This window comes from Argiope bruennichi, chromosome 2 (genome assembly GCF_947563725.1).
Source record: "Argiope bruennichi chromosome 2, qqArgBrue1.1, whole genome shotgun sequence".
NCBI lineage: Eukaryota > Metazoa > Arthropoda > Arachnida > Araneae > Araneidae > Argiope > Argiope bruennichi.
Window position 1 is genome coordinate 75,293,241 of NC_079152.1, and position 25,947 is coordinate 75,319,187.

The window sequence follows — 25,947 nt, forward strand, 5'->3', positions numbered from 1 at the left end:
GAGACGCTTAAGTCACTTAATTCAGCAAATATTTTCTTGACTGGCACAAACACATACGCACAAGAAGAGTCGTCTAACATTATCTCTCAATCTCAACTGAATATACTCATACACACTATACTGCCTATATTGGTAGTAGTACTATGTGTGTACAACAATTTTATTTATGAATGGGAGGATTATTCTAAATGCTTCTTTCAGTGTCAACTTTTAATTCTTTGAACTATAAAATTTACTTTTATATATGTTCATGATTCTTTCAGATATTATATATGAACACACACGCGCGCGCGCGAGGAATTGGGGAAAATGGTAGTCCAAAATAGACATATATTTATGTAACGACTTAGAAACAAATTTAATTTCGTTGGTATCCATATTTATTGTATTTTACAACATCTTGGATTGGATTTACGAAATTATGATTATCTGGCATCATTATATGTTTATTCATTTAAAATTTCTTGCTAAAATACTTTTCTTATGCGGATTTTTTAAATTGGATTTTGTTAAATTGGATTTTGTTAAATGGATAATCTGATCTTAAGACGTGCTTTCTCCAACAATGCCCAATTAGACAGTAATTTTAGATATATTTAAAATGCTTTCTGCATTACAAATAAAAACAGTTTGAAATTACTAGCAAAAATTGATTATATATTTCAGTATTTAAATTTAAAAATAATCATGAAAAACATTAAAAGTCCTTTGATCCACGGGGATCTTGTGGTCAAAATAGTACAGACCTGAAAATGTAAAATTTGAAGTAACCACTATTAGCTATCTTCCAAAGAAATTATGAAATCTAGAATAACTTATCAAATGTTTTTCCGGGTCAGAATCGTAGATTTATTAGGAAGTTTGTAACAATATCTACAGCGTAAAGAAATTTTATCGAGTATATTTAACACATTGATAGCCGCGTGAATCACATGCAATTCCCTCTTTCTAATTAGTACACCACTTTTCTACAACAGTTAAAAGATAAAAAGACGTCATCTAATTAGATGCTCGAGTTGAAACAGTGAACGGGTTAAAATATACAACATTCACTTTGTCTATAATCTGTATCTTACTTTATCTTATTGGTATATCAAATTTTCATTTAAATTTTCTAATTTGATGACTTTATTAAATCTAAAGTTGATTCGAAATTTTCAAAGTAAGTGGATTTACCAAAATGCTCCATTTCAAGTAGCTAATTTTTCAGCTCTTACTTGTTCATTTCCATTAGTCTCTCCACTTCCAAATCGAAGTGTGACGAAAGCTCAGACAACTGCAAAGAAACTCCACAAACAGGGCAGTACGGAGTCTGTCCATCGAGAAAGTATTTCTTATGGCCTGTAAAAGAAGAAGTAATTCAAATTTAAAAAAATGAATAATCGTTATTAAATTACGAAATGAATAATCGTTTCAAATTAAATAACGTTAAAATTTTATTAATCTGAAATAAATTTATAAGGATAGATTCATAAGCATTCATCTAAGATTTGGAAACTGCTTATAATCAAATGAAAATTATTGCGATTAAACTAATGATAATCAAAATTCTAATACTTTGATGTTTACCATATTCGTATTATACAAAGGATTTCATACAATAATGCAAAAATAAAGTTACTACAATTTCACGAAACATATAATTTCAAGAAATTCAAAATCGCTTTTATCATCAAACACAATAAAATAGACATTGGAAATGAAAAATTTTATATCCTTCATAATCAATTAAATAGTGAATGATTGTATACAGAACGACCATCAACTTCTCATTTACAAAAATATTTAAATTCTATCAATTTTGTTTTTAAAATATAAAATTAAAATGATTTCAAATAATAGGTAATTGAATTTTTTCCCGAATTTCTCTAAATAGTTCAGTATATTCTATGTATTGAATTTATTGAAATTCATTACGTTTTGCATTCTCTTTATCAATATTTGGTTAATGTGTAGCGAATGTTAACTCAAGATGTAAGACGTAATGTGTTCATGCAGATTAATTTCATTTTGCTTTTATATTTTATAGGTGAGAAGAACGTAGTTTTTGAAAAATGCATGAATGAATTTTCGCTTCTAGCAACATGCAAAATTACAAATGTTGTTAAAACTTCTAACCAAATCAAAATTTATTAGATGAATGCATTTGAACTGCGAAATCAATATATCAAATGATTGAATATAATTCGACGTTTATAATGATTCTTATTATCTTCTCTTAATTCTTTAAGTTTCAAAAAAGATATTATAATTTTTTAAACTGGAAATCAGCTTTTAATAAAAAAATTATATAAAGCAAAAAATTATTTCAGAATAAACTCAACATTTCTTAAAAAATTCTAAGAAATTCAACATTTAGAGGATAAATTAAGATGGAATAAATTTCAGTGCGAATAAAACATGAAAAAAAAATGTGAAATAAACATAACAAAAGTATGGTTCAAAACAATCCCTTTTCAGTATTTTTTGAAACATTCTCTAGAAGCAAATTCAACCATTATAGTTTCTGTATTTGCCTCTTACAAAGCAATATCAAGACACTGGAGCTCTTTCAGACTTAACATTCCTCCTAAAAGGCGGACGCTAATTCGATTATATCCTCCAACAAATCGCATAACTAAGCATATCTTAACTTCTTTTGCAATCCGAGGCCAACCAGTGGAGCTAGGAGTTGTCTAACTGGACTAAGAATTTTCCATCTGCTGAAAAGAATGACTTTCATTTTCGCTAATTGGTATTAATGGTCTGAAACTTGGCTCGGCTGCATCATTATGGCAAATGCAGTACCAGGAGACTTGGCAGGGTCAGTTTTCTTCACTTAATGGCTGCAATTATGCGGAACTTGTTTGCTTCAAGATAACATTGTTAATTGTTGATGGAATAAATAAGCTGAAAGAGGATTGTCTTAAGTATTATTTTCATTGTAGCAGGCTGTCGAATGGAGCATTTGAATTATCAGACTCCGGAGTTAATGGCACTACGAAAAACAAAAATTGTTTATATAGAATGGAATATTTGATCTGCCCATGCTTTAGATTCAATCAAATCAGGACTTTTTGAAATATGGATGCGATTTTCAATTATATGGACTAGATATAAAATATGTTCTTAATTGCTTCACTTGGTTGCTAATTTTTAAAATAAGTCCAATTTTGGAAATTTTTAATTCAGAAATAACAGCAATTATTTCTCTTTTTGTAAACTATTATTGAAAAATGCAAGAAAAACATACACTAACAACACGTAATGATCTTTGTTTTGGATAGGAAACAGCAGATGCATTCAAAGATATAAATTTTGGAAAAACGGAAACTTCGAAAGATGTCAGAGTGTATTGTAAACATAGATAAGCAATTTTAACATTGAAAATAATATGCATGTTTTCCAAATCTACCTTGAAAGTATTCGTAAAATTTGAAACCAGTATTTTCGACTTGTATAGTTGTTACTTCAATTTGAATATTATTTATTTTCACTATGTTATTCTAAATTCATAGAAAAAAGTCTTAAAAAGATATTAAATCAGCAAACTTCTTCCTAAGGCTACATTTTGCTGGCTATTTTAAAAGAATATAAATTTATTTAATAGTTTATTGCAAAAAAAAAGAAAAAATTCAATTATGCTTAAAATATAACTGCTGTATAGATCTTTGCTATATATTCCAGTATTTGCCACATCGAAACGATATTTGTGGACCGTAAGTTTGAGAATGATGATCCTTGTGCACCTGCAAGCTAAACATGCTTGGCCAAAGATGATAAATAGTATACTGGGACTAAACCTTTTCGGATTAACTAGTTGCTAATCTGTCATGCGTCATTGGCTTTATATTGTAAACAGATTAAGCCTTGACCACACAGATTTGATAATGTGAATAGGAAGACTAAGCATGCTTTCAGAAAAGCGGAATTCAGTAGCCAGTATTCAGACTAAGTAATCCATCGGCAAAATACAAAACTATATAAAACCGACGGACCTCACAAGGCGTTCTAAGAAAAGATCCGTTATTTGAAAAGGATTGAAAGAAATAATCCATTTTCAGTGAATGTAAGACAGCAAGTACGAAAGAACTACTGGTTTTAGTTCAATCACTGGTTTAGTTTATGAAAGATAATCTTAATTGTAGAAGTGGCAAATCTTAGTTTAGTTTAATCCCAGTTTCGCTTAACATCAAAAGAGATTAAAAACAGGTGGTAACAATTCATCTTGTTATGTCTATCGAATAAGTGAAAACTAGATTTGCATCTGGCTCAATAGCAACCACCAGCAGTGGCGGACTTAAGACTTTTTGTGGTCTTACCCAGTGCATGAGACGTCCTTTTTAATAAGCTGCACAATTTAGTTTCATATTTTAACGAATCTTTAACTTATGTAACATGTTACTGATCTATTTGGGTTATTATTTTTTATTTTGGTAACATTGTGATAGCATTTTTATTTAATATATTTTAAGATCATCCAACATTCGCTTTTGTGCATAATATTACGGAAACTGATATCGGTGTTTATTAGGATGGTAAATATTAAACCATATAAATAATAGTTTACTAAGCGTAATAAAGCATAGGAACCCGAGTAATTACACATGATAAACCATTAATATTATATCAATATTTTATAATTCATAGAATTTGCTTTTATAATAAATTTATTTGCAAACTAGGAAAATAAAGTTTCTAAATCGACTCCCTGTGGCCGTCTCTCATTCAAGCGGCCCTAGGTGTCTCCCTATTCGGAAAGTCGCTACTAACCACAAGAAACTGAAGACTTTTTTGATATTAAAGCAAAAATTCCATTTTCGTAGAATGTACCGTAATTACTGTTCGTAAAAGTAATACATCGACCCTTCTTCCTAACATCCATATGTTTTATAAGAGAGATCGGTACGATGGGATGAAAAAAAAATCTATTTTGCCTTAAATATTTTTATTCGAAATAATTAGTTATTTCAAACAGAATTATTATCAGTAAATTAATAGAAAATTTTAAAAAATTAAGTTTTGAGTATGAATAGAATTTTTATAATATAATTATTCAAAAATTGCTCTTAAAATATTCATATTTTTAAAACTAAAACTAAATAAAAAAATGCAAGACTATATACTTAAAAATTAAAACTTTTGTTTAAATTGTTTAAAAGTTCTTAATTTTTAATCATGCTTTAAAAACAAAAGAAATTGAGTACAACTAAAAGCTATGTAATGACCAATTTGAATAGAGGTAGTTTTGAAAGCTAATATCTATTAACAGATGCATTTTTGATGCATTTTGACGGCAAAGAGATCGGTTTCCGGATGTATACACACAGACTTGGGGGTAAAAAAGCGAACTTCGTAAAATAATGAATTGTACAAAATAAACGCAGATCTAAGCCAAGTACGACTGAAAAATAAAACGAATAAATTTTTACAAAAAATAAGTGAAAACCCTTGAGTTGCTAATAATATTGCAGAATTATTACATAAAAGAAAATTAATCGATTTGATAAATGGAAAAATCCGGTTCCGAAAAGTTGAAATCCGCTGACGTGTCATATCTGAATATAAAATTATTAGGTATCAGAGTCAAATACAACCCAGTATCAGTCTGCTCCTGAATCTTCAAAACTCATATCAACTCAATCCTATTCTTGATGCAAGTGTAAAAAGCGATACTAGGGGTTTGACGGTTTTCAAACCCGGTTTTTTAAAGTAAATTTGTCACATTCGAAAACCGGTTTTTAAATTAAGAAAACCGGTTTTAAGAATTCATATTATTATGTTAAAATTAATTATGAACTTATTTGATTTGCTATTCATTCTATGTAACGGGCAGCAAACACATTTTTTCAACGTTGCAAGTTACGTTGGTCAGTGCTTGTGCACTGCACAGTTGCGCCCCAAATATTTATTCAATAACTTTAATTTCACTTTTAGATAAAAATGAGTAAGTCGGAAATTTGGGATAGTTTCAAAAAGTTTGGGAAAGACAAGACAATCTGAAATCATTGTAATAAAATGTTGAGCTGCAAAGGATCATCTACGAGCAATCTACATAATCATTTGAAAGCATTTCATAAAATAATTGTCGGAAATAATATAATTGTTTAGTTTCTTGAAGACCCTGAAGAAAAACTTACAAATCCAAAAACACTGAAAGCCGAATTCTCATTATTTGAAAAAACGAATAAAAGAACAAAAAAAATTAGATTTCTAATTTGATGCCAAACTCAGTAACTAGTGAACGCGTATTTTCAATTTCGGGCAATATTGTGTCCAAAATAAGAACGAGACTTAGCCACCGTTCAGTGGATAGTTTACGTTTTTTAAAATCCTATTTTCTTAAGAGAAATTAAAATTAGTGAAAATAATATAAATATTATTTGAAATTTTTGTTTCAGTTTTCGTTATTTTGTGTAAGTAATATGTATATGTAATCTTTAATTTTGCTTTTTATATTTTGACTTTGATATTGATTTCGTTTTTTTGTTATTTTATATAAATTAAATTAAAATAAAAAAAATAGAATAGGGAAAAATATTTTATTTTTCTCTATAGGAAATAGGGAAAAAGGTTTTTTTTCCCCTATTCAATTTGTTTTTGACAAAAATTCGAAAACCGGCTAAAACCGGTTTTTTTTGGAAATATCGAATTTGAAAACCGGTTTTTCAAAAAGTCGGGTTTTGTATAAATCCTAAGCGATACCCTCCGAGCACCGAGTTTATTTTGAACAGAAAAAAATCGATTACCGATTGTATCAGGTGCAAAGGCATCAGGTATAATTGAGAATCAGTATCAATTCAAACGTGGCTGATTTTGTTTGAACTTCAGTAAATGAAAAACTCGTAAAAAAATTGCGAAAAAGCATAGAATGTCTACAAAAATGTCTTTATTTGGATATATTATATATATATTTCTTAATAAAAATAAATAACCTACAAAATTTTGTAAAAAAAAATTCATTGAATAGTAATTCATTGAACCGAAACTATTGTAATTACCTTTTTTATAAACCCTAATATTTTAATTCATGTATTTATTGTCTTTACTCTATAATTCAGTTATTTATTCTTCTTCAACAAAAGTTCTGAAAATAAGTTCACCCCTCCCAACTTCAATATTTTATAAAACCCTTTCGCATATCTCATATTTACGTACACAGAACAAAATCCTATTCAAAATAAATAAAGAAATAAAAAAATAAAGAATCGAATATTCATAAACGAAACATTTTTAGTACGACACGAATTTGAACAGAAAAATGCTTTTACGGCATCCGATATGATTTTGAATGACAGGATATGTGAAATGTTTTATAGATGTAGGATCAAGGAATAATGCGTTTCTTTCGATTTGACATTCCATTCAGGACAAAGAGAAAAGGATATTAGAAACAGCGGGAAGGACATCACACAAAACATGCAAAGATGAGCCTTTTCGAATCTTTTGACTTTTCAAAGAAAGGCTGATGTTAGCAAAACAGGCTTTTCCTGAATATTTTCCCATCAATCTCGAAATTGTTCTCTAGAAAATGTATTTATTTTATTTATTGTTCACTATGTGATGGCAGCAGACGTCTTATTTATATATGTGAAATAAATAAGCCACATATTTGTTACAAGTCAAAGTTATCATTACTAGGATACAATATAAAAACAGTTCCCTGTCATTTATGCCGATCATGTAAAGATATGAGATAAAAAGAACACATTGAAACTGAAAACATGATTAAAATAATTCAGAATAACCATAAAAGAATATAGTTGCTCTATGAAAACAATTTATATAGACATATTCTATCTTTTGAACAATCCTATTACCGTGCATAGCAACACTGACTATATAAATAAGGTTTTATTCTATACACAGAGAAAATAGCATCAAATTTTTTTAGAAAGTGTATTGTATGTATTCAAGTGTATTGAATACAATTTTTTTTACTAAAGCAATTCATAAAACTAAATTTATAAAAACAGTTTCTATAAACACTTCATATTTTTTCAATTAAGAATTTTTTAATTAATTATTTCCTAATTTTTTCTTATAATCATTATAATAAATATTATGGAATACTGGAATCAGTTTTCATCTAATTTATTACCAAATGGGATCACACATATGAAATCAAAATTTAATCATAATCAATTTACAAATAATTAAGTCCTAAAGCTATTAAAATAGCTTATTTTCATTGTAAAGGTGGAAGTATGCATAGCCTTAATACTCTAACTGATCATAAAGCGAAGGAAAATTTCCTCGCAAATTCAAACATGAAATGCATCAAATTAAATAAAATCATTGAAATAATTTTTAAATGGTTAAACGAAATGCAGCAAGAATAATTTTGTAATCATTTTCCCCACATTTTTGTAGTAATTTCTTATACAGTGAATAATTTACGAGTCCTGTATAGTATATAAAATTACCAATTAATATTGTTAAGATTTGATTAGAAATTTGCATTCATCATTTAAATTAAGTTTATTATAAATAATTTAATCGAACTTTATTTTATTTGAAGTAAGTATACAGAATTCATCGCTTAAGAAAATGAATTCTTCTTCCCAAGATAAATTGCCATGAAATAAAATATTAAAGAATTTAAATTTCGTTAAGTTTTATCAATAAACAGATACTTTAAACCAAAAGTAACAATTAAAATGGAAGCAAATCCGTTAACTTATTATAATCGAAAGAATTTTCTTTTAAAATTTGTCCGTTTATGAGCTTCTTACAATCATTTTAGATCTTTCTACACTATTTTTCGAACAGCCAAAGGCGTTACACATGTGAAATGTGAAAGATTGCGCATTACTTTCAGATAACACATAATTCGTTTATATATAAGTTATTGCCGTTTTCTTATTGAGATAAAATGTATCTGCTGATTCCAATCAGATACGAGATATCAAGAGTTTGGCTGCTGAAGAATTGTTTAATGAAATATGAATGAATAAACAAATGTTGAATGGATCGATGTTAATGTTTCAAATTCATTTTGTCCATGCACTGGAAACTTAGAAATTTCAGAGTTTCATTTAATATTCTGCTAAGAAATTTAAATAAAGAAGCTATTAGAATACTTTCACTCTTTCAAATACAGCCGCCATCTTCCATGAAGAGAAAATTCAACAATGTACTTCATGTTTACTCAAAATGTTTTACAACAAACTGCGTGAGTTGCCAACAGCTGTTACAATACTTTGCCTCTCCGTAATTTATGCAAAGGATAGCCAATTTTCCTTAATTTGATTTTTTTTTTTTAAGTTTACTCTTCCAAAATACAGTATTTTTCATTTCATCCATGATGTTGCAAGACCATCGGCAAATTAACCAAAGATGCTAATTTCCAAGGATCGATACTCTTATCAGAAAAAAAAAAAAAATGCGAAGAAAAAAATTGTCTTGAGAATCGTTATTAGCATATAATATGGAGGGATGAATATTGAGAGAAATGCTTTGTGTGAATGAGATTAACCATAAAATTTGAGATTCACAGAGTCTAAGCAAATCTTTACTGAAAATAGAAAATTTATATTAGTTTGGACAACTAAAATAAATTTTAGAATAACTTATAGCAATATACGGCACAAACAAATACTTTTTAAAATGAATTACTCTGAGGTTCATTTTCTCATCTTACAAGTTATTTATGAATTAAGTGTTAAAATTTTTTAAAATATTTAGAGAAGCAATTTTATATTAATAAAATTTCAAAATTCAACAAATTTCCGATACAACATTAACCAATTTAAACATTTCAATTAACTATCCGTTAATATGTAGCAATTTGCATCTATTAGATGCCATCGATACAACGTAATTTGTCTTACGAAATGCTCATTTACATGCGAATTAGATATAAATTGGTATAATTACTATATGGGATAATGGTTTTGTTTCAATTAATTCTCTTATACACAACAAATGCTCGCAATTCCATCGAAAAGTAAATTTAGACTTCATATTGTAATAGGTATTAAAGTCTTATATCGATTCTGTTTATTTTGTGCAAGAGTTTTCCAAATGCAGTCAAGCCCCATAACATTATAGCGTTGTTAAAAACATAAAAGTCTAGATGATTTGCCCTTCACTTTCGTGGTACTGTAACTTCACTTTCTTATTCCTCTTGTAAACTACACAGATATTAAACAGAATCCTTTTTAGCTTTTAACTTTTTTTTTTAGAATAAGGCTGAAATGTATTGTCGAAAATTATACAGAAGAGAAAAAATTTTTTAAATGACAACATTCAGACAGAGGAGGGGTACCATTTAAAAAGATATGTTTTGAATTTTAAAATGACGTAAAAATAATTTCTATACAATATTTTCGAGAGTTATCACGAAAGGAACGTCTAAACCTTGCTTAATTTTTAATTTATTAAAATTCAATTAACATTTCTGGAGTGAATTATCTTTCAAACAATGGCGTCAGTTGGTAAATACCAAGAAGGCAAGAGAGTTAGAGATACTCCAGACGATGATCGCTGGTATACCATGGGAATAAAATAATGCATTCATATCCTTTTTTAAGACAAATATCTTAAGGGGATGCGAAAATAATTCCTTGCACCGACCACTAATCAGGAGGCAGGAGAGAATGGTTATCCCGGTTTGAAACTTCGGGCCCCCATCGAGAACCAAGCGTTAATGCGTAAATACAACCTTTCAAAAATATGATGGATGAGCCTAAAAATATCATACCAAGGGTGGCAGTTTACATTTGTAAAGTCATTCAATGATACCGTAAGTCATATGACGGGTGCCACCTACCAGTTACGCCACTGGCCCTGACGGCCAACTATCTTCGCTATGTAATTGTGCTAAGACAGAAAATGAGAAAATGTAATGAAGAAATTTTCATCTTGATTCTCATTAGTTTATGCCATGAAAAAGCTGTTAAAAATATTTGTAACTGGTACTACTTTTTGGAATTGTCCAGCTTTAGATGCAATTTGATAAATAAATTATTATTGTATTTATTTTTTTATTAAAGCAATTCTATATATAATATTTTTTTCATGGTTTAATTCAATTGGTCTATCAAATGAATCCTATGGTTTTTGAAATAAAATTTCATCCTGTAATGAAACTGAATGCAATTTTACAATACACCCATAATAATTCAAACTGAAAAAGATTTAGAAATCTACAAGCAATCGAATACCGGATAATATCCTGTATTTATACTCGTTTGAGGGCTACAAAACTAGTTATATCAAATTATACAATTTTAATTTTAAATCAGAACATTTCACAACATAGCATTTAACTCGTAGTTCTAATTTAAAATATCAGTTGCTTTTATATATTGGAATCCAGTAGAATTATATTTAACCTGGGAAGGGAATGATATAACCCCGTTGTTTCCATAGTACTGCTAGTTCAGTTGTCGAGAAAAGTGAATAGTACCTATTTAATTGATTCATTACGTTTATTTTTTTCGATAACTAATGAGCAATTTGCGTCAAAGCAGAATGCATAATTTGCTATTATTCTTATCAAAGATTTGAAAACATGAATTTAATCTTGTATTCTCTACGAAATCCAATCGTGGGAGCAGTCGTTACTAGGCGCTTTTACCGTCACCCCCCGCCCTTTCCTTTTTTTTCCGGGGGAGGGGGTAAGTGGGATGTGGGAGAGCAACATAATAAAAGAGAAACGTGATGAATGAGCGCGGAATCCGGGAAATTTGTCAGGACCCTATTCCGGATGGGAGGACGGGTTGGTCATCCGGTCGCCCCGTGCATGCCATGTAAAACATTCTGCCACTCATCTATTGCTGGCTTTAACAGATCCTTCGCTCTCTCCGAGAAAAAGTTTCAAGTTTTTCAGGAGGATATAGGGGTTACTAGATTTGGCGATTTTTTTCCCCAAATGAGATGCTTTTTGAGATATGCGTTGTTACGATGACAGCACCTCAAAGTTGCTTTTAGGAGAGATTGACTCATAAGTGAAAAGCGTATTTCTGCATGTTCAAAATCTGTAGAATCATCTTTGTGGTTGTAAACAACTCTGGTTTAGAATGCCTTGTTTCATATTTTTACTTGTAGAATACTAAAGATATACAGGATATATAATTGATATATCCGGTATTGTTCAGGAATGTTTCAGAATAAAAATTCTTTTATGCATAACATTTTTAATCCAAAAGTTAATTCTGTATAAAGTATTATAATACATAGCATCCTTTTGTTATAATACACCACTTGCTTGACTGCCCTTTGGCATTGGTTAATCATAACCGCTTGAAGATGAAAGATATATGTTAATTTGTTTCTTATCTAAAAGATAGGAAATTTCAAAAAATAGATCATAGAGTACACCAGAATTATACTATCACCATGTTTCAAAATCGTCTGCGTTCAAATTTTAAAAGAGTTAATAGCAATTGAAGAAAAAATCGCACAGAGGAATTTAGCACCATTGAATAGGTATAAATTTTGAATTTTAAGATGATATTAAAACATTTTTTGTAAAAAAAATATACATCGAAGCTACTGCATAAAATGTCCAAAATTTAATAAGTATTTCTAATCTAATTAACTGAATATTAACTTGTACATTTTGAAAAGTTGATAGTATTCTATCTCTTACCTTACAGAATAAGTATGCGAAGTTTGGTTGAAAGCGACCTGATTGTTTAAGAGACATGCAACACAGATACATAACCAAAATGACTTATATATATAAGATTGGCTTGAAGTTTTATAGCTCAAGAGCCAATTTGAAGGTCATACTGTGCCAAACAGCTTTATTTCTAGTTCAGTATTCAAAACAGTTCCTTTTAAAATGATACAAAAAATAACCATTGGTAGAATGATGATAAATTACAAAAAGCCATAACAAAAATTATAATAGCTTAGTATCTAACACTAAATTCTGTCCAAATGCATTAATCTATAAAAGTTACTTAATATGTTCTTACCTTAAACTATATCGAATTATCGTATTTTTATATTTATAAATTAATAATTAAATAAACATTATAATTCGATGCAAAGAAAATAAAAAAATGCTATATTCAAGAGTTTTAGGAATTTAAATTTAAATCGGAACGATTACCCATTCCTCAAATAGAATATTTTATCAAATTCGAAAAACAATGAACTGCATAATATTTAAATAGATCAGGAATTCATCCAAAATTGTTTAATGGCGTTTCATTGGAATGCTTCTCAGCTTTATTTTTATTATTTTTTTATTGTACTTCCAATTAGAAGAGGCAATTATTATACTTTAATTCTATTTTTCTAAGTTAAAATTTCCAATTGAAATGCTCATACCAATAAGCTCTTAATTTTAACATCCCAAACATTATCGTCATTTTCACTTTATGACGATAGATAAAACGCGTTTGCTTTCACGATTCACGCTTGTGACTCATGACCTCTATTTAATTAGATTACTTACCTTTTATATCATTTAATTGTATTAGAGAAGAGAATTGTCTGATTATAAAGCATGTGTGAATCAGAGGCTATTCACACGGCAGTCAATGAATTACGAGCAGCAAGTCAGCATAATGCCTGGTTGATCTTCAGTGGAATCGAGTGTCGCGCCTGAATCACCAACCTCAAAAGTCTAATTTTTGATGCCAAGATATTTCTCAATTTCGCAAATAAGCATTCAAATGCAAGCTTTAAAATTTCGTAGTATGTTGTATCTTTCATAATATTAGATTTGAATGAAAATTGCATTCGCTTTAAAACATAAATAGGAGTTTTAACTTTTGTTTTTGAAGATGGTCAATCTCTTTAATAAAGAGCAATGATTTTTTAAATCTAGACTTACATGGATTGCCAAAAAGAGGTTGTTACATTGAATAATTGCTGTAATAAAATATAATGTAGTGATGACTGCGGGTTTTTTTTTTTTTTTTTTTTGTCCTGTAGATGTGTACAAGAGATTTTAAACATCAAATTTGATATGATTTAAATCAGCAAGGATTGATCTCAATAGTGTATGCACAAGCTACGTATTTACTATATGTTAATTGACAGGAGATTAGAGAAGTCTTTACATTGAAATAAATGGATGACGAATTACAACTAGTATAAAGCAAGATAGTATAGAGGAAATGAATACTTGGAAAAGAGTTAAATGTTAACTATCCATTTAAAACTGAAATAGAATTGTCTGAAAGTTCAAAAAAGGTAGCTTGAAAAGAGAATGTAGTATACAAAAGGACTGAGTGGGATACCATTTTCATCTAAAGTAAACACAACTGATCCTGTTAAACTAACTGACTGATCTATTGCTAAGTACAAAATCCATGTTTTCTATAAATGCTCTGAATGACAGCTTTACAATTGAATGATTGAAAAACCGGAATAAATCACTCGCTTCTAAGCTGTCTAAGAATACTGATGCTTTCGCGAAATTAATCTTTAGACCACACATAGCGTGGTTAAAAATGCATCAACTTCGCTTTAACATTTTTTTTTGTTGTTGTTAAATGGTAATCCTTAACAAAGGAGAGTCTCGTTTTCAATGTATTTAACATGACAAACGCTAAAAATAGTTGTAGTGTAATAACATACACTACAACTGTTCTTTGCGTTTGTACATAACATGCGTAGTGTATTAACATAGAAGGGAAAATAAAAATTGCAATTTTTGTCGATCTTATTCTTTGCAATTTTATATTAATTAAAAACTATGCATTCTCTTTTTTGTAGCTGATCTTTAAATTCCCTTAAATAGCTGATCCCATTCCATTATTTGCTTTATTTGCTGAAATAGTTTATTCGTATTTCCTTCTCATAGAATGAAAAACACTTTATTTTGATCCCCTTTAATAAAATGTTTATTAGCAATTTAATAGTAATCAAAGAGACTTTCTGATCCTTCAATTAAGCAATTACTTGATTATATCCGAAAAGATATTCAAATATTTAACCAACACTATTCATTTCAACGGTCAGTATTTCGTCACAATAGAAGCCATTTTGATGCTCAAGAAAACACGATAGATATCTTTATTTATTCAAAGGATAAGTTCACTCTCGGAGTTAGTTAACTATATGACAAAAACAACCTCATACATGTAGTTGCATATAAACTAAACCACAACTTTAGCAGTGGAATCACGAAACGACGGGGCGTTATTTTTGTGCCAGTACGAGAGGAATGTAAATATCTCCAGTATATACCACCGAATGCGCATTCAGATCTATAAACACGTCTCAGTCTCCAATGCATTGGCGAGACTGCCGAGAAGGGGCCCGCCCCGGCAGCCCTATTAAGCGGCAGAGGTGCCTAAATGGACGTTTGATAAGCCCCATCTCAACTCCACATCTGGTACGGGGCGCATCACTATAACGGAGTGCGCCCCTCAATCCACAACTGAAGCTGGGGAACTCATCTGAGCCCTCTGGCTATGAGATCTCCGTTATTTTTCTCTGTGGCGCCCCAAGATTTTATATTTCTTTTCCTCGAAACAAAAGGGAAAGGTGGGTGGGAAAAAAGCCAATGACGTTTCTTTTCTATGCTTTAAAGCTTGAAAAATGCAGTACAAGGAATGAGAAGGCAGGTGTGCCGTTCTATATATGGAAATTGAAGTGAGTTTGGTGCCATTTTTCTTCTCGGTTCCAATCCCCGAGCTGATTTGGCTGTTGGTAAAAGAAACGACTTCTTCCTTGGCAACCTGGAGAGGGATCGTCGTCCGTTAGATAAAGACGGATGAAGAGCTATCAGCTGCTGCAAATCGAAACGGATGGATACATGTGTATATAAAACCCTCCCCCTCCCTTCGTCGAGAAGGGGATGTTAAAAAGTAAGTTGGAATTGGGCAGAAAACTAAAAACCTTCTCTCTTTGCTGAGAAAGAAATGTTAAAAAGTAAGTTGGTATTGGGCAAAAAAAAAAAAAAAAGTAAGAAGAATAAACTGCTTTTTTTATGTATTCCACAGAGAATAATGAGAGGCTATATTTTATTCTTTATCATTTCAGCATTAATTAACTGCTAGATTGTACCCAGATATAAAGTGTAAAAGCTTGGTATTTTGCTATAAAATATAAACATAATTACTGTTAATGAAGACTACTCAAACGATACATTTATTTGTAGCGAAGCTAGATAGATTGATTGGGTAGATGATGTTTAACATTTAAAAATTAGATGGTTTAAGCCTTTTATTTGTGTTGTTGTATTTCTGCAATATACCGAAAATTCAAATGATTTGACAGATGTAGTTACGCGTATCCGAATGTAATCTACCATAGATTATAGATAATTTTATGGATTTTTTTTTGTTGTTGTTGTCAGTTCACGAGGCGATTAGATTTCAAATTTCTAAACTTTACAATTTGAATTTGCTAGATCGCAAAGGCGCGCGTAAATGTGAAAAAATGATTAGTGTAAAGTATTATTCAGGATTTTTTTTTTTTTTTTTTTGTATCTTTATAAGGTAAGTGTTGCTTTTCTTAAAAAACATTTTATAGTATCAAAAGAACGAGGAACAGTATAGTGGAAATTCAGTGCATTTGTAATATATTTCGTGGATATGCAATATATATATATATTTTTTTTTCATTTTAAATGGCTGTAAATTAAAACAATGTTCTTTAAACTATTTTTATTGGAGCAAAATATTTAATATCTTTCACTTTGAAACAGAATGCCACAATACGACAAATGAGATTTTATTAGAAGAAAATTGAAAAATTTGCCTATTTAGGTTTATCGTTATTCATCCGCGCGCTAATAAGAATTCATGGGGTTTTCAAAAATTGAAGTAAAAATTGTGGCAATTTATTAATGGAATGTGAAATGTTAGAAACAAGATTAGCAAGATTATTTAGATTGCCAAAAACATGTAGAGAAAGGGTTAAATAAAATGTGATTATTACCGTTTATAAAATTAAAACAATATTTAGTTCACTTTAAAATTAAAAAATAAAATATATTACTCAATTTTTAGACATACTATTTCATAAGAGATCACAATCGAACACATTGTTGTTGCTTATGGCACTTGTACAAGCTTGCTGACAAAGTCAGCGATTTAAGCCGAGTTTGTGCAGTAGCTTCTAAAGGGGGTAAATGCCCCCTGAGCACCCGAAGGCAGAAGTCTCACTTCTAGTTCATTTGAAGATGGCACTCACCCATTCGCTTGCACAATCCCTTTTTACAGGGGGCTCTTTCACACACCTGACAAATAGAACACAGGGTAAAGAATAACCATGCCCAAACTCGGAACGCCCAGATCACGGGGAAGACGCGCTACTCCTAGGCAAGGACTCCGGCTATCGAACACATTATTAGCCTTCAGGTTAACGTTATCAAAGATAAATTTGTATGCAATGTGCTATAATGGATGGATAACGTGAGTAAAGCTATATTTTACCCTACCGTCGGACAATGTACTTATATTTCATGTTCTTGGAATGCAATTAAATACTATCTGCTTTGCCATTTAGTTTGAAAGGGTAGAAAAATATCATTCAAATTGGCGAAAATAATGGTAGGATCAATTAAAGATAATGATTATTTTTAAAACAATGCCAACATTGGTTTCTAATCAACCAAAGTTTTCCAAATGGATAGTAAAATTCCTTTATTGGTATATTTTATTGATAAAGGATGTCGCATATTTCCATTTGAAACCCATATTTTATTGATAAAGGATGTCGCATGTTGGCTTTAAAAAAGGAATTATTTAAAAAAATTATCTTGCTATATATACTGCTTCATTAAAATTTTAAAGCTGAAAAATAGCTATGTATTTTTTTTTCTTTCAAATTTTAGCTCTAATTCTTTAACGTTCAAAAATATTGACATGTTTCGAAATGACAAGAGATATTTGGCAGCGGATCAGAGAAAATGTTTTGAACCGTGGTCCAATACAATTCTAGAAATAATGGCATAAAAATTTGGAAACAATATCGAAGAAGGAATGATCAATACATGTAAATAGTAAGTACTGTACAAATTTATACATTATATAATTTATACACATATATAAATGTATATAAGTTTTAGAAGGAGTACATTTAAAATTTCTGTAAACGGAAAATTTAAAATGGCAATAAAAGTAAATATACAACGAAAGGAGGTTTAATAGCCATTGAGCAGAAATTACAATTATCTACTATATTTAGCTTGTTAATATCGCTTGGGGGGGAGGGGATAGGACAATTTAGATTAAAAGGTATGCTTTAATTCATTGAAATTCATTTGCTTTTTTTTTTCCCCAAATGCAGTATGTTAAAAATTGATAATTTTTACTTTATAATATAGCTGGCAGATGAAAATAAAGTATCAGGTTACATTTCAAAAATGACAAACGACAGTTTATAATATACCCAATCCATTTTTATCAATTTAATAAGTTTTCTTTTCCAGTTACGGGAGATTTTTTCCGTTTATACCAAGCGATAAGCTCAATTGCAACGCTTCACTTAACATTCCGAAGGCAATACTGTCCCAACAACAAGGGATATTTTGACCACCTCTGGTCTTCCGAAACAAGTCTCTTTCAATGTAGGTCACTTAACCTCGAACATTTGGGTCTTAACGAATGGAACATGCATAAGGCGGGTCCGCTGCCCCGAGGTGAGTAATGAGAACACCAACCCCCTCTGAAGAAGATGGATGCACTACGCTTAAAACCCTTTCACGCCCACCTCCCTCTACTTGCCAATAAGAGAGACTGTCCAGTGATTTCGGACATTCGAAACAACAAAAGACGATTTCATGTCTTAATTCAATATAATGTATCTTTTTAGGGAAACCCTGACTTCTACCAACAATGGGTATTATTGTTATACAAAGAGCAGATTCTACAACGACATTTTGAAGCGAAAATTATCAATTTTTCAGTCGGTCAGTCAGTGTTAGTAGTTTTCAAGTCCGGTCGTTTTCTCGTCTTTATTCCATATAAGAGTTAGTTTACACTAACTTTGGTTCCAAAATGAAATCTGAATTTCGGACCCTGAAAACACTACTGTACTGATTTTCAAATAGAGTTTTCTGGTGACTAGAGGGTTTCATTAAAGTTTCCCAAATAATTATTAGTAATCAATTGTTCTCTATTTACGTGAATTAATAGTTAATTGGCATGTGTTTGTTAATCAACAAAAATATACTCGAAAAGGGAGGGGGGTATATACTAAAATTTTCTGAACATGAACCCTGGGGTGGATATTCAGAAAGTTAACGATTTTAAATACCTGAATTCCCAATCTAAAATGAAACAGGAATTAAAAGAAAATCCAATTCTTATGTTTTTCTAGTTTTTCAATTGTTTCATTTATAGGTTCGAAGTTTTTTGATATACAATAAATAGCAGTAATTTTATAATTTATAAGAAGCTTATATTCATATGATATCAAGTCTGATGATAATTTTTCTTTTCAGTTACATCTAAGGAAGTAATATAAATTTTCGTTATATCAGAAATTTAATTTCATAATAGTCGTGTAATAAGTTCCAAAGTTAATCCAGATTATTTCAAAACATTAACGATCTTATACTAAGAGACAAATGAAAATAATGTGATATGTCTTTATAAATATTTTAAAATGGAAATGTCTTTATTTCAATAAAGAAATCAGAAGTGCTGATTATGTTATGAAAAAAAAAAAGTTAACTTGAAACATTCGGAATTTCTTTACACATTTATTTACAAGTGACAGAATTTTTCAACGTATATTCCATTTCTACTTCCTCGAAAATATAGAAGTTGAAAAGCTACAAATGAAAACGCATTGGGCGTTTATTATATTTGTATATTGATTATAAATGTTGATCACTAGAAATTAATGCAAATGGTTCATAGACTGCAGTTTGTTTGTTTTCTTTTTAAATATGCAAGCTTACTTACTCCTATATTTGTTATAATAAAAATTTGTAGTAACAGATTTAACAAAACGCAGTGGAGCCTCGCTTAGCGAGTCTAATTCATACCCGAATTATACTCATAATGCAAAATACTCAATAAGTGAAACAAAAAGTTTTTCGCTCAACTTCCTTGGCATCGTGTTCGACAACGCTTTCCAGCCAAAACTTCCATGTAAATATAAAAATTACTGTCAAACAATCACTTAACACAGAATGATATAAGTCAATCCAGCATATATCGTCACGGTGTCTCCATGCCACTCGTTTTGTGAAACATCACTTGTTAATTTAGTTTTGATTGGAGTAAATAAAGTAATAAATGAGCAATTAAAAAATTTTATGGCTAGCTACATATAAGTGTCGGTTCCTTATATTGTGATCGTGCGTTAAATGAACATCCAATTATTAGTTTTCACACTTATAAGGTGAAATTAAATTATTTAAAAACACGATAATTTGATTCAAAAAGTACATATAATCCACAAACATCTCCAGTATTCTAGTCACTGTAACAGAATAAGCAGGACAGTACACTCCTCAAACGGACTGTGTCGTCCAATTAGAAATTCTTTTAAAGCAAATCAGTTAAAAGATTAAGAATTAATCTATCGTTAATATCTTTATGTTGATATCGTAACGGAACTTGATGCGGGTTGAATGGCTCAGTGGTAGAATGCTATGAACTGAAAGCGACAGTTCGCAAGTTCGTATCTGACTGCAGGCAAGTTGCCTAAAAATTGTTTTGCATTAATTTACTTTGTTATTTTTCGTATGTTCTAGAATCTCATAATTTATGTATCTTTCTAAATCTAAGAAGATTCTAATCATTTCGTCTTGTGGATAAAAACAGATGCAAGGTTTATTTCCATCAATAAAGTCTCGAGATTAGTGAGTGCTTTCTTTGATTTCAGTTAACACATCTTTAACTTTAGTTAACACATTAATTTATCTACGCTAACTTCATCTACTAGACACTATTATAATTATTACATATTAAGGATTAAAATAAAAAAGCTGCTATAGGAAAAAAAATTTTGAACGACAAAATTTTAAAAAATAAATTTTAATTTCGTCTAAAAATTGATGCAAAAAATTCTAACTGCTTCAGTGTCGGTACTTATGGAGGAAAAAAAAATCGAATAAAAATTTATTTTCTCAAAAGTCATTTATCACACTGCCACGTGGCCATTAATGCCAACATTCTGAAGTCACAGGCAGTGAGATTTCAAACCCAAGTAACTTACTGCATCCGATGACTTGAAATAGAAGACGACAGCTAATAATTCTGTCTCAATTTTTTGCTCAAGACGAACGGCCCGGGACAAAGATAGCTGAGGGTGGAATTCTTTTTTACGACATCTTTACGAGGAGTGGACGAAATTCCGCAAATGTTACGAAGAGGGTGTGTTGAATTGCGAAAGCTAAAATAGAACCTTGAATGTTTACTCAAAAAATGAAAAAAGGAAGCATATTAGCAGATCCTTCCGTTTTCGGTTTCAGTCTTTTACTATAAAACAAAAAACAAGCTTTTACATATCCGTGTAATACTAATAAGTGAGGAGGGTCAAAATGATTCTGTCAAAATTACTTCATTAACTGCATTCATTATTTTATATGTCCCATTAATCAAATAGACCAAACACCTTTAAGTCTTGATTCACAGAATATTATCGTTTCTATTAGATTAATATAGAAAAGTTGTAACGTATTTTGCAATTTAATTTTGTAGTTTCTTATCTCACACGTGTACTACATATATACCCACAAATCAAGTTAATAGGCTACTATACCCTACTTAAAAAAAAAAAAAAAAAAAAAAAAAAAAAAAAACTTAAAGAAATATTAAGTTTTGAAGCTGAATTTCAAACAAAATTTATACATTTTTAAAAATGTTGAAGCAAAATTTCTTCGTAAATATAAAATCTAGCAGGGTATATTGTCGAAGGGTATAATTTGTAAAGATTGGGTACTAGAATCTTACAATAATAATTTTTCCTTTTATACTTTACTAAACAGCGCATGAATAATGATGCTAAACAATATATTTTCATTTTCTTAATGTTGTTAGGTTTTACATGTCTGTTTAAGTTATGGTCACCCCCCACACACACACACTTAAAAACTGGTTGCATTATTTATAAAAATCATCAATCAGAAACAAGCAGTTAATCAACGCTGAACAAAACATTTCACTAAAATTCATTAAAACCTTCCAGCTAAGTTATAAAATTGTTTTTGTTACTAATTATTAAAAAATGGATACTTTTTTATCCTTATTATAAATAAGTCCTTTCGGGTACGAAATGACACCAGCATTAGCACTATGTTATTGTATTGAATCAGTTTATAATAGAACGAATACAGTATAATTATTTAATAAATGAAACTGAAAATTAAATCCAATTTCAATGATTTATTATCCAATAAATTTTGCTTCTGTATCAATTTTATAAGAAACCCATTAACGGAATATTTTTGTCCCTTTTTTCGTATTTTTCATAGAAATAATACTGTAACTTTAAAAGCAAAATCATTTTTAACACTATGAATAAATAAATTTAATAAACTAATGAACAAAAATTGTGATTCTAATGCAGTAAAAGATAGTAAATATAATATTGTAAAATACATTGCAAAAAGAGAAGACATTTCATATCTAAAGTCGACCAGTGTAGGTGTATATTTCTATCACAAAATATACAAGAAAGGCTGCCGAAAATATTTCGCATTCCTTTCGGTTATGCCTTTCGAATAAATATCGCGGTGTTACTCACTTTTCGCACGCTAACACCTGCAAGAAGAAAAGTACTTCGCTTTAAAAGTCAAAAAGCCAATTCAGTAGCATTGTGCAGGCTCTTCGATGTCAGAAAGTCTCACAAAGCTAAGTCCTGACCCCTCTCTATACACCGACTTCGATTTTTTTTTTCACTTTCTGCAACACGTGCGTGAAACAGTTGAGTCAACACAGTATCTAGTATTTCCCCTCTACAAGAAATGTCAACCCCCTTGCAAACAGAACCCCTTTCCGTGTGGACCAAGAACTGCACAATTCTGGCAGTCTGGAAATGTCATCAGAAAGGGTATGCTTTGAAAAAGTACGTCATGGGGGGAGGGGGGGGGGTCCGTGGGGTGGTTTTCCACACCTGTGATGGACTGGAGTTCTCTTCACTCCCCTTCGGCTTTGATTTACTGAAAGGGACCGTCATTTTTGTTAACAGTAGCAAGGACCCAGGAGGACCCTTGTCCGGCATGTCTCGAATGACGAGAGTACGGCTTTGGTAACTTGAAGAAGTGCGAGAAATGAGTGGCTTTGTGGTAGAAGAGGATTTAGGAAGTCAAGAAGAATATTGACCTGTAGCGGAACTGAAATTGTTCGAGACGAGTGGAATCGCTGGGCCCATCTTAGGAATATAAGGAAAGCTAACTAAATTGTTCGTTAGGGATTTTTCTATCAAAATTATGCTATAAAGTCCTCAATCAAAAAGTATTTTCAAAACACTAAATGAACAAATACAGTTAACGGAATAATAGGAATGAAATGATATATATAATCGTTTAAGAACTATGTTTAATATGAGATATTGCATTTGAAATTGCGGTACATGTAGTATTAATGTATCATTTTAAACTCTTTATTTTACTATATCAAACTTTTTCAACTCACGTATACAAAAGGGCTATTTATTAGGAGAAAGGAAAAAAATTTAAAATTCGACTGTTTTCTTGTTGCATATTGTTTCTTCATAATCAAAATTTTAAAATAATGGCAATAAAATGCAGTGATTTTGTTACATTCCCAGTACTACTTTAAAAAACAAACTATCAGCGAATCTTTTAAAGGTTTGGTCAGAATCTTTTAAAAATATGGTCAAAATTTTGCTTCGACAAACTTTCTTTTCCAAACTGCATTCGCTATTCTACATTGTCTAATTTCGTCATTTCGATGTTTGTTAAATCCAGGATTTAACAAATCAAGTTGGAGAAATAGAAGTAGTACAGTAATAAAAAGAAATAAATTTATTGCAATTAATATAGGTGATAAAATTTGCCGAATATTTCTGGAATAAGCTAAGAAAAATATCAGATGTTGAAACGTTCATCTATCATATAAAAGCCTTTATTTTATGTAGCCATGATCATAAAGAATATTTCCAATTTTCTGGGAACTTGCTCTATTAAATTAGCTTTAAAAAATTGAATCGAAAGTATCATGACCAATACGAATCGCAGTGGTAAGGGATTTTGCATGTGATGGAAAAATCACAATGAGAAAGATTCAGAAGTGCAAACATTTTTGTTTTAATAAATTTGAGTAATGAAGACGATGAAATGGATAAAAACCTTTTCAGATTTCTTTATGTTTATATAATTCTCTTCAGAATTTATTTTTATATATAGTTTGGCAGAATTTTATATATAATAATCCATATCCATACATTTTTACTTATTAATTTTTTAGTAACGAAATTCTCCTTGCCTTTGATAATCATGACCAATACGTATATACCTTTGAAACATGACCAATATACAATATAAAGAATTATTTTATATTTGCGGAGGTTATTTTATGATGCAAAATGGCATAATATTATGATACTCAAATTTACACATCACGTTTTTATTTTAAGTCCAGTTTTATACAATCTAAATTTTTGAAGTTTTTATGCTTCTTAAACTAATGGTAACTGACCTACAAAGAATTTTTTTTTTTTGCGAGTATTTGTATACTTATATATTTCCGTTACATGGCATATTTCGTATATTCGAGATACAATACTTCTATAGCAAGTATAAGGCTAAATGTACTGTCACTTTATTTTTGTTGTTTATCAGAATGATTACTGTTTGAATGTTAATTAAGGTTTGGTAATGTATTCATTTTTGAAAGAACTCCAATTTTCTACTTATCCCTATATATACTTACTTTGAATAAAACAGTCAACATTACACGACAAGGGGAAAAAACGAATAATACGGCCATATTATCATGAATAACAAAAAAAAAAAAAAAAAAAAAAAGTAACAGTATATAAACTGTGATAAGATTTTCTCTTAAGTATAACATTAAAATGGTAAATGGGAAAAAAAGATGATTCATCTCTAACTTTCAGTCTGATTTGATATACTTAACATGATTTGTTGCATACAGGTTAGCAATTAGATGCATCATATTCAATAACTGTTTTTAGAACAGTAAAAAAAATTCATTGGTATAACATTACCAAAATTATTCTGCGACGTTTTGAAATTATTCGTCCCCTATTTTTCTTTCTTCTTTTTTTGCATTTGTGCCTGCGACCTTATATTTGAAATTTATTTTACTCTCAATTGCGTACTGACTTACATCCGTAAGCCTTGTGGTATACTTGTTGGCACACAAGGAGTTTATACATAGAGAACAAAACAAAAAAAAAAAAAAGCCCCATAAACATTAGAATCTATTTAAAAATGATCAAACTGATTAAAAATTAATGTTCAAAGTTATATATAAATTTTACAGCAACAGTCATTATAAATGTTACAACGATTCCTTATTTAAGACAATTCTTAACTTATAGCACCCAGTCTCAAAGATCCAACAATCGGAAATCATCTTACGTCAGGTTTAATGGTTAAAGCGAAACTGAAGAAGACGCGCGTCATACATTAGGCTTGTTCTTATTAAAATGGGCAATGCGATAATGCGAATATCAAATATCCCGAACAAAAGTAAATCAGTAAAACAGAGTTGAGTGGTCACGTAACTTCTAAGTTCAGTAATAAAATGTTTTGTGTGTGAGTTTATTTCTGGTTTTTCGTTGCACCACACAGGAACATCAACATCTGGTTTTAATTTCTAACACCCCGCGTTATCTGGGAAAACTGAACAACCACTTTCAAACATACATATCAACCGACACGCTACGATACAAGTGTCTCACACACACATCCCCAAAAAAAAAAAAAAAAAATGCCAGTTCGATGACTGCCATCAAAAAACATGACTCAATATTTATGTTTTACACATTTTCCTCTTCTATCAACGACATCAGATTCCCAATATGTCCCCCTCCCATCCTGTTTCCGATATTTTTTCTCTCACTCGGGCTGGAAGCAAGGCCATAACTCAGCCGATCATCCTG

At 30.2% G+C, this 25,947-nt stretch overlaps 1 protein-coding gene across 6 annotated transcripts in view; it reads right to left on the bottom strand.

The window, feature by feature from the left end:
- LOC129962427 (E3 ubiquitin-protein ligase Rnf220-like) overlaps nt 1-25,947 on the bottom strand; it is a 66,688-nt gene that overhangs the window by 19,366 nt on the left and 21,375 nt on the right. For all 6 annotated transcript variants that reach the window (XM_056076196.1, XM_056076192.1, XM_056076191.1 and 3 more), the window contains exon 3: nt 1,218-1,341. In XM_056076196.1, coding sequence (XP_055932171.1) covers nt 1,218-1,341 — 124 coding nt within the window. The remainder of the gene's footprint in view (nt 1-1,217; nt 1,342-25,947) is intronic.